Genomic DNA, 13164 nt, shown 5'->3' with positions numbered 1-13164 from the left:
TGTGTGTTTGTACCCCTGGCCTGTAGTCATGTAAGGGGATCTCGACGTGGTTTCTATGCCCGCCGGCCCACCCGGGAGAACCCTGCAAGCCGCGGTTATATTTAGCCCTGGAACACGGAGCTGACAACCTGCCATTCTGAGACAGAAACGGAACGGGCCGCGGGCGAAACGGCCAGGGGCCAGACTGAGGAGCCCGATCGCAGAACACGGGGTAGAAACGTTCCCTTCGTCCCTAGAAAAGGGGGCTCAAAAACGTGACCGCTTTCCTGGCTTCGATCAAACGGGGCGAGTTCATAGGCAAGAGAAAGCTGACCCCGGCGGCAGGGGTCACGACTACAATAACGGAAAGGTCAAAGGGCAGGTGATGAGTCAGTAGGGCAAGTCGTGGAAAACGGGCAGGTTCTGCATGGCGCCCACCCTTCCGCCCAGGACGCACGGACCCGTCTTAATTCCCACAGACGCAGCCGGACCGGGACACCGCTTTTTTTTTTTTTTTTTGCATCTATCGATTCGTGCACAGACAGCCTCCCCCGCCCTTTTTTCCCCCCCCCGGTGTAGTTTTGCAGAGATTTTTAATAAACGCCGCGTCCTAGCCCCCCTCCCCCAAGGTGAAGCAACATGCTGGCCTTCCTGGCGGGAGGGTCCGGCCCGGGCCAAACAGCTGCGAGATCCCCCGTTTTCCAGAGGGGCCACGCCGCTCCGCGCCTCACGCCGGCGGCCGTGTCGGCCCGGCGGGCAGAAATTCCCCCACGTCCCCCTCCCGTGCGGCCGCGGCCCGCGTCTCCTACCTCGCTCTCCACCACGTCGTGGTAGGCGGGCGGAGGGTCGAAGCCGCCCGTCCCGCCGCCGCCGCTGCTGCTGCGGCCGCCGCCGCCGCTCTCCGTTTCCCCCCCGGGCCCCGAGCCCGGCGCGGGGCCGCTCTCCATCGGCTCGTATCCGTACCCGAGGCCGGGGCTCTCGTTCGTGAGCAGCGCCACAGCCTCGTTGATGTCGTTCTTGGCCAAGCGCAGCGCCTTCCTGATGGCCACGGGGTCCGGGAAGCCCATGCAGAGCAGCGTGGTCATGTGCTGCTCCTCCTCGGTCTCCATGCTGGCTGCGTGATGTCCTTTAGGCTTCAGTACAGGAGGACATGGCGCAGACTTGTGGAAGTGAGCGCCGCCATGCTGACGGTCCGTCGGTACTCTGTCACGGCCGCGGGTTGCCAGGTCGGATGGAATCTCGCCGAACTGCAACGGTGCAGCGTAAAAGCCACCAGCTTATGGAGGACCGGACGTACCAACATAGGAACATATATTAACATGATGTTAACGTTCATCTGAATTTGCAATGGCCAAAAGTGCAAGAAGTCATGAACGGGAAGTCATGAACGATGGCCACTGGAAACCAGTATATAATTTTACATATATCTAAATTTGATTCATTTTAAATATATCTACGGCCACTCTGTGTCAGAGCCGTATAAGGAACTCACGACCAAGTGCCAGGGTTATGCTGTTGACCTTTGTTGCTGATAATGGCTTCACTTTGAAGTGGAGGCGTCGATGCAGCTGCGTGGACTGTTCTTGACCAGAAAAAGTTTCAAAAGTGTTTACAGTTTGAGAGATGTTGTGATTGATGTTGTGAGAGGTGACAGATGTTGTGATTCAGATAGCGGATGAGGATTCTGCTCCAAACGTTGTTCACCTGGAACTCAGACTTGCAAATCAAACTCCAGCATGTTGTAATGTTTTTTTTTTTATTTTAGCAACATTTGAAAAGTTCTAAAGCAGTATATTTAAAAATAAGAAATAAAATACAATGTATTGAAAGACAATTAACTTACTTTATTCAATGTACCTCAAATGTTTAAATAAAGGTTCTTGTTCCTTTTGTCTTTTTTGTTGCTGTTTTTGGTACACGGTCCTTTCATAATATTTGAATCTTTAAATGATTTGTTTTATCTCGATCTGGCAACAAGCGACAGCTTCGCCACACCCATACACACAATTCAGCACAAAAATGCATCCAAACCGAATAAATTGATTAGAGTTTAGGGAGAATTGGTCTGCTTAATTGGACCTTTCCTAAAAGGGGCCGCGCAAATGAGTGCAAGAATGCGACCATAAACGGATTCAATACGACAACACACAGGATATTCCTCATCGTGAAAAAAATTAGAAGACAAACGCTGGACAACTCGAACCCGATACCCCTTTTTAAAAACGGTATAAACCCACATACGCATTTCTTACTAAATGAGCTCAAAACATTTCCATGTGTGGAATCACTACGTGAACGACAGTTCATTTTGTGTCAAAGTAAAGCATTTCACTCCCTTCGTGCAATATACTAAATATAAAATGTAATAAAACTGTGAAATATTATCCTGAAATAGATAATATTATTTGGTGACGATAACGTATTCATGTAATCACAAATGTTTAAAATTTACGCACAAGATGAATTTTCTTGAGTAATTTGTGTGTTTTGCATTATCAACATTATGTGTGTTGCATAAGTATTCAGTCACTCAACCGTTTTCTTTTATTTGTGCTAAATGAAGCTTATTAAATACGAATATACGAAGCATATGTAAAATATGACATTTAATACATAATTACATATTATGTACATTTAATACAAAATACATAATTACTTGAACCGAAATGGTTCTGTTAGGGACTTTTATTTTGACCCCCGCGTCACATGATTCGGGCCTGTCGCGCGCTCAGTCATGTGACGGCCGCAGTGGAAAATGGCCGCGACGGGACAGGAGGCGGCTGCCATGGACAGCATCTCCAGAGCTCCGGCTCCTCCGGCCGCCCTCAACCCGACGACGGACGCAGATGGCGCGGCGGCGGACGGCGCGACTGACAACCCGCCGCCGGACCCCAGGAAGCCCGGAAACAACAGTAAGTCGCCCCAAGAAAACACGCCCTTTTCTGGCGTCACGCAGAGCGCCCAGCCAAAGTGCGTCGCTTTCATCCTCTAAGTGGCGGCAGCGCGACGTTGGGGACGTTTTAGTGGCGAGGACCCAGGTACCGCGTTCCCGTCGTGCCCTGCGCTGATTCCTCTCCTTCTTTTAAAGGCGATGGTGGCGTGGAGACGGCGGAGGAGGCCGTGGAGCCTTCAGAGCCGGACATCAACGTGCTCTGCAGGGACATGTTTGACAAAATGTCCGTTTTCCTGCAAGGAGAGCTCACAGGTAGGGCAATTATATAGAGCAATATATCGTGCTATTTTACGTGGTGCTGTTGTATTGATACAGGAACATCAAATGTCAATATTTCTGCAAATTGTCAAAATTCAGTTCTGATTGTGTTATGTTGTTTTGGCTGAATTATTAATGTATTATGATATCAGCTCTGTTTTCCGTGAACTGTAGAATTTTGCAATGTGTACAGTAAAGGCCAAAAGTTTGGACACACCTTCTCATTCAACGTGTTTTCTTTATTTTCATGACCATTTACGTTGGTAGATTCTCACTGAAGGCATCACAACTATGAACACATGTGGAGTTCTGTACTTAACAAAAAGTGGAGACCTGACCTCCACAGTCACTGGACCTGAACCCAATCAAGAAGGTTTGGGGTGAGCTGGACCAACAAGTGCTAAACACCTCTGGGAACTCCTTCAAGACTGTTGGAGAAGCATTTCAAGTGACGACCTCTTGAAGCTCATCGAGAGAATGCCAAGAGTGTGCAAAGCAGCAATCAGAGCAAAGAAACTAGAATATAAAACATGTTTTCACTTATTTCACCTTTTTTTGTTAAGTACATAACTCCACATGTGTTCATTCATAATTTTGATGCCTTTAGTGAGAATCTGCCAACGTAAATGGTCATGAAAATAAAGAAAACACACTGAATGAGAAGGTGTCAACTTTTGGCCTGTACTGTATATTATCGCAATATATCACAATATAATCATATCGTATTTTGAGATCCTTGCCAATACACACCCCTACTCACAGGTAAGGCCTTTAATCTTGATCTGATATTCTGTCCCACATTGGGCCATTAAATGGTTGAATTAGTTTAAAAAATGTTAATGGTTGGATGTAGTGACTTGTGACTGGACCGCACATTGTCCCCAAACACTACTCCCTGGATGCCGTTCATGAGGACGCAATGTTTCACGGCGGCCGATAATCACTTCCTGTATGTTCTTGATGCGTTTCTGCAGCTACATGCGAAGATTACCGGCTCCTGGAGAACATGAACAAGCTGACCAGCCTGAAGTACATGGAAATGAAGGACATCTCAGTAAATATCTGCCGCAACCTGCAGGACCTCAACCAGAAATGTGAGGGATGGGATTTTCTGCACGCTCTACATTCTCTACATTGGAGTTTAAATAAGCTTTTTTTAAAAAATGGATTATTTAGTTATTTATTTTTGATTTGTCAGATGCCAGTTTGCAGCCATATCTTGACCAGATCAACCAAATTGAAGAGCAGGTGACCGCACTTGAACAGGCGGCGTACAAACTGGACACCTACTCCAAAAAGCTTGGTGGGTAAAAGTGTTAGATGTTATGGGTTCATAATTAATTGGCACTTTTTTTAAACTAAAAGTTTTCTTTTGTAAAACGTTAAATCTCTGCGTATGCTGTGGACAGAGGTGGAGTGAAGTTCACGCAAATTCTAACCCTGAACCTGCAGCAGAGACCCCACCAGCAGGCGGCGCTGTCCCACCAAAAATCTGACCAGTGCTCTTACTCTACAGAGGCCAAGTTTAAAAAGCTGGAGAAGCGCTGAGGAGGGCGAGGCATGATGGAGTTGGTCTGAGTTGGTGGCTGCGGGAAGGGACCACAGGTTCCTGCAGGAGGAGACTGAAGCTCAGAGGAGCAGAAACTTGGTTTGTTGGAGTTCAGCAGTGATCTGGAGCTGCAGAACCTCTTCGGTTCTCCTGGATTGGGGCGGAGAGAAGCTTTTCTTCCACAGTGTTTGGATGCTTTCTGGAAGCGCATGTTTTTGTGTTCTAGTCCAGTGTCACTTGGCCTCTGAAATGTAGAGCTTCGTTCTAAAGTGTTCCTCGTTCTGCTCCAGACCTGTATTTCTGACAAGCTGCACTTCGAATGACCTGGCACTGAAGATGGATGATGCGACCGTTCACAATTACTAATACCGTTTTTATTTTTCTGAAAAGGTTAATAAAATGATGGTTTTACTGAAATAACTTTTTAGTTAAATTTCTGGTGCCCAGTTGTGACTATGAACATCTTCCTGTAATTTTAAATTCAGTGTAAATAATTATTAATAAAGTCATTCAAAAACGAATTGACAAGGTGCGTGTTTCGTGTGGTGAAAGAAGCCGCCAGCAGGGGACGTTCCAGTCCTACGGTTTTTGTCCATCAAGTCACGATGCCAAACTTCTGCTCCTCAGACGATGAAGACATGCATAAGGTGTACGGTGTAAAGTTCAGAATGTAGCGGTTGTGGTTAAAACTTCTCGTGTTTCTCATGTTAATGCACCAAATATGACCAGGAGGATAAAGACCTGAGACACGTTGTGTCTTGACAGTCTGGGCCCAGTAGCTGATGTATTGGTGCAGAGCTGAGGACCTACAGCTCGAGTAACGAACATTAAAACTCAAATCATCCCTTGACTTCAATGAATGATAATCCCAATGTTTCAGATATGGTACATATTTGTATACGTACTATAAGGGGTGGTAGTAGACCCAGGTTCATATCCCACTTACTACCATCGTGTCCCTGAGCAAGACACTTAACCCTAAATTGCTCCAGGGGGGACTGTCCCTGTAACTACTGATTGTAAGTCGCTCTGGATAAGGTCATCTGATAAATGCTGTAAATGTATTTGAATGAATTTTCCTGAACTGAAAAGATGACGAGGACCGCTTAGTCACCTTCATGGACGTTCAGGACGGGGGAGAGCCCTCGCTTTAAAACCCTCGACCTCCATGGTGTAACGGCTTGTTCGGGACGAGTATGATTAATCCCAAGGCCTTACTGGGGGAGAGTGACCAGAGGAGTCACGTGACCGCTGGCATGTTTACACGCTGGGCTGCGTGTTTATAGCAAGACCCCGGTGACGCAACTGAGGACGATGTGACCCTCCGACGTCCTCCGAACAGCGAGACAGACAAACTGCCATGACCCCCTCGTGACCCAGAACACTGATATTACTGCAGAACACTGTTATACTGTCTGACACACACACACAGTGACCAACACGGTGACAACACCACACTACGTGTAGGAACAATGTTCACAGTCCCATATAATGATATTTGCAGGTCTAATCTTGAAAAGTTCCCTGAGGTATTTTTGCACATTAACGTTCTAACCATGAGAATGACATCAGACCACAAACACACTTCCTGCGTACAGCTGGACAACTTCCTGTCCACGTTCGCCCACTTACAGTGTTTCACGGGTCACGTGACCACATATCAGCCTCAGGCTGTGAGTGTAGTTGCTCTGACGACTGTAATTACGCTGTGCGTGTGTGATCAATGACACAGATAATTAAGGAGCCCTCAGCTCCGCCCTTAAACAACCTGATCAGCCAGGAGTCGTGCTAATGGCCCTGCCGGCGGTGGGACATTTATCACGGCTGTCAGACGGGGGTCTCTGGCGTTGCTCACACGCCCGATTCCTCTACATGCTTCAGTGGGACCCTCTGGAGCTGGAATTAGGGGGACTGTTGTGGACGGTGTGGTGCGGAGGGGTGCGATGCCAACCTGAATTTTACTTGGAGTAAAAAAAAATGTTATTGTCACTTGTGATGCACTGCACACAGTGCACACAGTGAAATTTGTCCTCTGCATTTAATCCATCACACTTGGTGAGCAGTGGGCAGCCATGACATGGCTTCCTTAACCGTGACCGTAAGTCTTTTTTATCTGAATTTTACTGCATAGGGAGGAATAGAATCTATGTGCTTGAATTTAAATAAAAATAAAACTGTAACCAGTAATTACCAGGATTTGTGACATTTTAGATTACCGGTACTACATTGAACATCATAAACCATGTCCCACAGTGAACAATTTGATAGTAACTGATCAGGGATTGGAAATTGCACTGTTAAAATTCATTGTTTACATTTTAAATTTTACATTTTAAATGTTCAGTATGATCAACATGTTTAGGATCAGAATTTATATTTATGTGAAACTGTTTTTCTCTCTGAACACCTCAACAAAGCCATAATCTCAAATAATAACTTTTAGTGATAAAGGTGTAATTCTCTAATCACATGGCAACAAGCGGGACTTTTTATTTGTATTTATTTTTCCAGCCACTGTTGTTGATTAAACTTGATAAGCCAGTGCAAATCTGCAGAGTTATGAATTCCCTAATAAAGGTGTAATTCTCTAATCACATGGCAACAAGTGGGACTTTTTATTTGTATTTATTTTTCCGACCACTGTTGTTGATTAGACTTGATAAGCCAGTGCAAATCTGCAGAGTTATGAATTCCCTAATAAAGGTGTAATTCTCTAATCACATGGCAACAAGCGGGACTTTTTATTTGTATTTATTTTTCCGGCCACTGTTGTTGATTAGACTTGATAAGCCAGTGCAAATCTGCAGAGTTATGAATTCCCTAATAAAGGTGTAATTCTCTAATCACATGGCAACAAGCGGGACTTTTTATTTGTATTTATTTTTCCGGCCACTGTTGTTGATTAGACTTGATAAGCCGGTGCAAATTCGCAGAGTTATGAATTCCCTGATATCATTTTAAGCCTCCCACTATATTTACATGTTTTTTTGCATTACAGTATCTGATCATTGTTGTCATTTGTTTTTCTGGTTTGGTTTTAATGTACAATGAACACTGTTTTTCTACATGTACAATCTGTATACAAAACTACAACCTTTTAAATTCATCAGACTCCAGACAAAGAACCAAACCAAGTGTGAAAAGCCCTGGATCAAGTTGAATATTCTATGTATGCTGCTGTGTTTGATCTATGTCAAGAAGGCAGGTTTACCTGCAAGGGTGATCTCAGATGCCTGAAGATCACAAAGGACACAGAACCACAACTATCGGCTACATTTGAATTCCCGACTGACCAGGAAGGACGGACAAGCAGATACACAACCATGACCCAATTGTGATCCCCATGGACCCTGAATACTCGAGTGCCCCAGGGGATCAAACGGCTGTCATTTGTAAAAAATACCCTGTGGTGTGGGAGAAGAGAGTGTTGAAAAACTCTTTCTCCCTCCACACAAAGCACTGTATTAAAACCACTCCAATTTGATGTTACCTGGCTAAAAGAGGCATGGCACAATAGAGGTTAAAAATGAACAGTTTCTAATTTATTAACACCGGTAAATAATTATTGTAGTTACATGTGAATATTGAATGTAAAAAGGTACCAAGATTTCAGAGAAAATAAAAATAAGGAGAAAGAGTAAAGAGGGAGAGAGAGAGAGGGAGAGAAAAAGCCATGAGAAAAATGGGAGAAGAGAAAAAGTCTCAGAAGCCTTCCGGCTTCCGATGGAAAACCCCTGAGCAAGAAAGCTCAGAGTCCCCTTTTCCACATGTGAGCATACCTTTATACCCCTGGCTTACAGGAAGTTGTCACTGACCAATCAGAACCTGATGTTTCTGATGTCACGCCCCCGGTGCCTCCCATTTGGGGAAGACAAAGAGAGTGGGCGGTCCTGACGGCTGACACTTCACACGTTGCCGTCAGACAAAAGGCATGTAAAACAGAGGTGTTGAATCTTCACGCACAACTATTGACACAGGAATGTCACATATCTTCTTGTAGACGGTCGCTATGCAAAACAAAAGCATGCTCCTGTGATGTCCATTCTTACAATGTTGTAGGACGTGGAGGAGGCAGCAGAGGATTCATCTGCAGACCGCATTCACCTGCTCCATCTGCAAATTACAGCCATCAAAATAACCAACCAGATCCATATTTATACCAGGAATATTTATCAACGTGTCTGAAACGTCAGTTGTCAAAAAAACGATTACAGGTTGGGCTGTTGGAATTTATTCTGGAACAGCTAGATAACGATTACAATCAGAACAATCTGTCCAGAGACCTGATGCTGATCAAGTGTCTGCATGATGACCTCTATAATTATTTCATCAGCATAAATCAATATAATAGCCAAAATAATAGATATAAAGTCTACTACCAATTTACATGTGAAAAGCTCCATCCTTTTGTGCTTCATTATATGACATATGGAATATATTTACATTTACAGCATTTATCAGACGCCCTTATCCAGAGCGACTTACAATCAGTAGTTACAGGGACAGTCTCCCTGGAGCAACTTAGGGTTAAGTGTCTTGCTCAGGGACACAATGGTAGTGAGTGATAGGGTGTAGTAGGGTGGTAGTAGCCTGGTGGGTCAAACACTCGCCTGTGAACCAGAAGACCCAGGTTCAAATCCCACTTACTACCATTGTGTCCCTGAGCAAGACACTTAACCCTGAGTGTCTCCGGGGGGGGGGACTGTCCCTGTTACTACTGATTGTAAGTCGCTCTGTCGTGAGAATTGAACCTGGGACACTGAGGCTGTCTGGTTCACAGCCCTCTAAACCATGTCCCTGTTTCCTTCATTCTGACGGACACTCATGAGGAAAACCGATTACAGAGTACGCGATCATCACAGCGTTGTAAATAAACGTAAAAGCGCCTGTGAAATGACGAACATGTCGGCAGGCCGCCGCTGGCGTGGGATGAAAGACTGTAATGCTTGTTTCTTTATTGGAGGCTGTTCATGATGTCCACGGTCCAAGCAAGCAAGTAAACGCACCGTTAAAACGCAAAACTCATAAACCCAGTGCAAGGAGGACAAATATGCACAGAAGTGGATGTAGACACACACACACACACACACACACACACCGGCATTTTGCTGTGCTTGAAGGCCCTTTGAGTTTGTAACTGTTTGCAGGTTGGAACAGCTTCAGAAGCCAGTCTGTTTAGAGGAGCCCAATGTTCTCCGGCTGTTCTCCACGTTCTCTGTGTTTCTGAGCGACGTGAACATGACGGGGATTTTAATGTAAAACTCCGCACTGCTGCCTGGAAGAGTCACTGGTCCTTATTTAATCAATGCTTCTCTCTCTTTTCTTTTTTCTTTTTGGAGGTAAATTGATGATTTCTGTCATTCAATCCCATCTGAGGAATGAAGCTCTCTGTGAAGTTCTCCGGCTGGGACGAGGTTCTCTGGTTCTCCGCGCACGAGTGTTTAATCTGGCCAGAGATTCCCTCTCCACGCTGCTCAGGCCCAGTTTCGGACACCTGCTTTAACTCAGGACACCACCATCCCGCTGGGCCCTTGGCCCATGATGACGGCCGCTGGTTTTTATTTACTGGACATCTTTGGTTTTAAATGAAGTTATGAGCTGGAAGCGGAGCAGGATCCTGGTGTCAGTTTCGCTGGTTCGGGGCTCCGGGAGGTTCTTAAAGGGTAAGAACATTTATGTCACGAGCTCGACGGATCAGCCGCGACGTGAGGATAATTATCATCGTTACCGGAACCCCAACATGGTCTGACAGTTCGGGGAATTCAGGCCAGAAATTAATCTGTCGGTTTCAGGGAAAACGTTGCACGCATAATGATTCCCCCCCACAAACACTGCTGCCGAAAGTGGGGGGGTCACGTTTTTTACCCCCCGCCAGCAGTGAGGGTCTCCGCAATCGGCCACACGTGGAGCTGGATGGAGATCAGGAGGCGCGTGGAGCCCAGGGAAGGGGGTCACATCACAGCAGATCTCAGGATTGCAGCGCGGCGGGGGGTGGGGGGGCTGCACTGGCAACGCACCCCGAATTTCGCAACTCCGCCGTGGGACGCAGGAAACGAAGCCCGTTCTGCAGCAATCAGGGTTAATGTCACACAAACACGCTCGTAAATATTGAGCGTTCGGCGTAATTAGATTCGTCTGCGCATTCATCAACCCCCACCGACACCCCCACCTCGGTCTCCCCCACGAGAGCCGTTTGCGGACGTTTATCTTAATCACTGTCCGATGGCCGACCACCATTCCAGCAGCCCCGTCCTCTCTCGGACGAGGATACTCATGTACGGTATTATCTTAGGCGCTGCGGTTCTCCAGAACAATGCTGCGCTCGAGCCGAGTTGTGAAACATCCCGAAGTCGGGCTCCCCTGCGAGGACAGCCGATATGTCCCCATGATGATACTGGCCTTCGCTGCTGGGAAGGGATGGGGAGCCACTTCCACCGAAATGTTTTTTTACCCCGCGGCTCGGCCAGACGATTCCAAAACCTTCTCCCCCGGGAGCCCTTGACCCCCGGCGTTTGAGTAAATAAACAGCCGTAAACCTCTCCACCGCGGGGCGGCCATGTTTCCCGAACCCCGGGGGACCGGGAATGTGTGTCGGGGAGAGCGTGTCTCCGTGCGAATGATGTACTGCCACTCGGGCCGTAATGACGGTGTGATAAAGTGAAGTGATTGTCACTTGCGACACACAGCAGCACAGCACACGGTGCACACAGTGAAATTTGTCCTCTGCATTTAACCTCTCCATCACCCTGAGTGAGCAGTGAGCGGCCATGACAGGCACCCGGGGAGCAGTGTGTGGGGACGGTGCTTTGCTCAGTGGCAACCTTCTGATTACGGGGCCACTTCCTTAACCGCTAGGCCCTCACTGCCCCTGTGGAGCCACGTTTACCATCGTAGAATTACGATGAGAAACCGGGCCGGACTGCGTGAGAGCTGGCGGTCCTGAAAAGGCGCTCATGTGGTCGTCTGGACCTCGTTAGGCTGAACGATATTAAATGTCCAAATAACATAATGCAATAAAACATTATCATGTAACTGGATTTCACGCGCCTCGGGGCGTCGCTGTTTACTGTTATAAGGATGAAACTGATCTCCATAAACGATGCGTGCTTCGTTGTCAGACGTCGTCCTCGATGTGGAGAAAGGGCTGTGAAGTGAAGTGAAGTGATTGTCACTTGCGACACACAGCAGCACAGCACATGGTGCACACAGTGAAATTTGTCCTCTGCATTTTACCCATCACCCTGAGTGAGCAGTGGGCGGCCATGACAGGCGCCCGGGGAGCAGTGTGTGGTGACGGTGCTTTTGCTCAGTGGGTTGGGGCGGATGGGCCGACGGTTCTCCTGAACGGTGCGGAGGTCCAAGCGTTCCTGGTCCTAATCAGAAGCAGGCGGCCGCGTCGTTAGGCACGGACGAGGGCTCGCGTTTTATTTACCTCCGCCAGAGCTGCGGGGCAGAGAGGCAGCGCTCACGCAATTTATTTTAGCCCTCCGCTCCGCTCGTAACCTTGAAAAATGGTCAGATGTGGTGTTTCTAAAGCCCTGACATGAAAGGGCTGGCAGCGGAGCTAATGCAGGACAGGCCTGGCCAGAGCGAGGGGCCGTGAAACGGGGGGGCGACTCCGTCCGTTTACAGAAGGGCTGACACCTCACTCACTCCATTAGTGCACGACATCCCGTCTCCACGGCAACGGTCGCCAACAACAGGAGGCCTGCAAAATCTCTACAAGTTCAACCAGAATCCGAAGAAGCGTCTGAAACTTTGAGTTCAAATAGTTTTAATTTGATGAAGAAGTTCTTTTCACACAATAATATAACATATCATGTGACTCTAGGAAGTCCACTAGTGACAAGGACTTGAAGCATTGGGAGATGGGGACAACAGTAAAAGACCCGCAGCCCGGTCTGTATCTTGATAAGATCTGAGTCCGTCATCAGGCTGGCAGAACGCCCCGCCTCCCTGACCCCGTGACCCCAGAGGTTCTGCCAGCCTCACGGGTTTCTGATTTAGGGCACAGAACTTCTCTCCTCGTAATAGGGGGCAGTAGGGGTGCAGGACCCACGCCCATGAATTGCTGAAAGACAATGGCTATCGGCGTGGCGGCGGGTGAAAGAAAGAACCTCGCCCCCCCCCACCCCGTCCACCTCCTCCGTCCTTTTTTTACGAGGGCCGTAAATAAGAGGAAGCGAGGACGGGCTCTTTGAGTGCGGCACTGGCCCCGGCAGCTTTTACGTCGCAGCGTGTGTTTGTTCAGGCATATTGGCCATTGTGGTGCAGAACAGCGACGGGCGGGAGAACATCTGCTCAGCGAACGACTGTAGCCTGGCCACGCCCCGCCGGGATTGTTTATGCTGCTCTGCAGCTCGGTGAATGCAAAAAGCTGGCCCTTTATTCCAGAGGCAACATTAGCATTAGCATTAGCGCACCA

At 47.5% G+C, this 13164-nt stretch overlaps 2 protein-coding genes across 4 annotated transcripts in view; one reads left to right on the top strand and one right to left on the bottom strand.

Annotated features, from left to right (window-relative positions):
- The window catches only part of usp24 (ubiquitin specific peptidase 24), a 28868-nt gene extending 27685 nt beyond the window's left edge, over nucleotides 1-1183 (bottom strand). For all 3 annotated transcript variants that reach the window (XM_028961257.1, XM_028961255.1, XM_028961256.1), the window contains exon 1: nucleotides 789-1183. In XM_028961257.1, the coding sequence (XP_028817090.1) occupies nucleotides 789-1088 (300 nt within the window). In that variant the 5' untranslated portion in view covers nucleotides 1089-1183. The remainder of the gene's footprint in view (nucleotides 1-788) is intronic.
- Nucleotides 1184-2714: 1531 nt separating this feature from the next.
- bloc1s2 (biogenesis of lysosomal organelles complex-1, subunit 2) lies at nucleotides 2715-5264 on the top strand. Its single transcript, XM_028961263.1, has 5 exons — nucleotides 2715-2891; nucleotides 3068-3184; nucleotides 4165-4284; nucleotides 4389-4493; nucleotides 4707-5264. The coding sequence occupies exons 1-5, from the start codon at nucleotides 2735-2737 to the stop codon at nucleotides 4736-4738; spliced, it is 531 nt and encodes a 176-aa protein (XP_028817096.1). The 5' UTR covers nucleotides 2715-2734; the 3' UTR covers nucleotides 4739-5264.
- Nucleotides 5265-13164: the final 7900 nt, after the last annotated feature.

This window comes from Denticeps clupeoides, chromosome 19 (genome assembly GCF_900700375.1).
Source record: "Denticeps clupeoides chromosome 19, fDenClu1.1, whole genome shotgun sequence".
In the NCBI taxonomy this organism is placed as follows: Eukaryota; Metazoa; Chordata; class Actinopteri; order Clupeiformes; family Denticipitidae; genus Denticeps; species Denticeps clupeoides.
The sequence above is the reverse complement of the archived record's forward strand: the minus strand, read 5'-3'. Positions and strand labels throughout refer to the sequence as shown.

Bases quoted from the DNA above. Each gene is read 5' to 3' on its own strand.
- bloc1s2 (XM_028961263.1), top strand. From the start codon at position 2,735: ATGGCCGCGACGGGACAGGAGGCGGCTGCCATGGACAGCATCTCCAGA. The intron at 2,892-3,067 runs GTAAGTCGCCCC...CTTCTTTTAAAG, and splicing joins CAGGAAGCCCGGAAACAACA to GCGATGGTGGCGTGGAGACG. The intron at 3,185-4,164 runs GTAGGGCAATTA...GCGTTTCTGCAG, and splicing joins CCTGCAAGGAGAGCTCACAG to CTACATGCGAAGATTACCGG.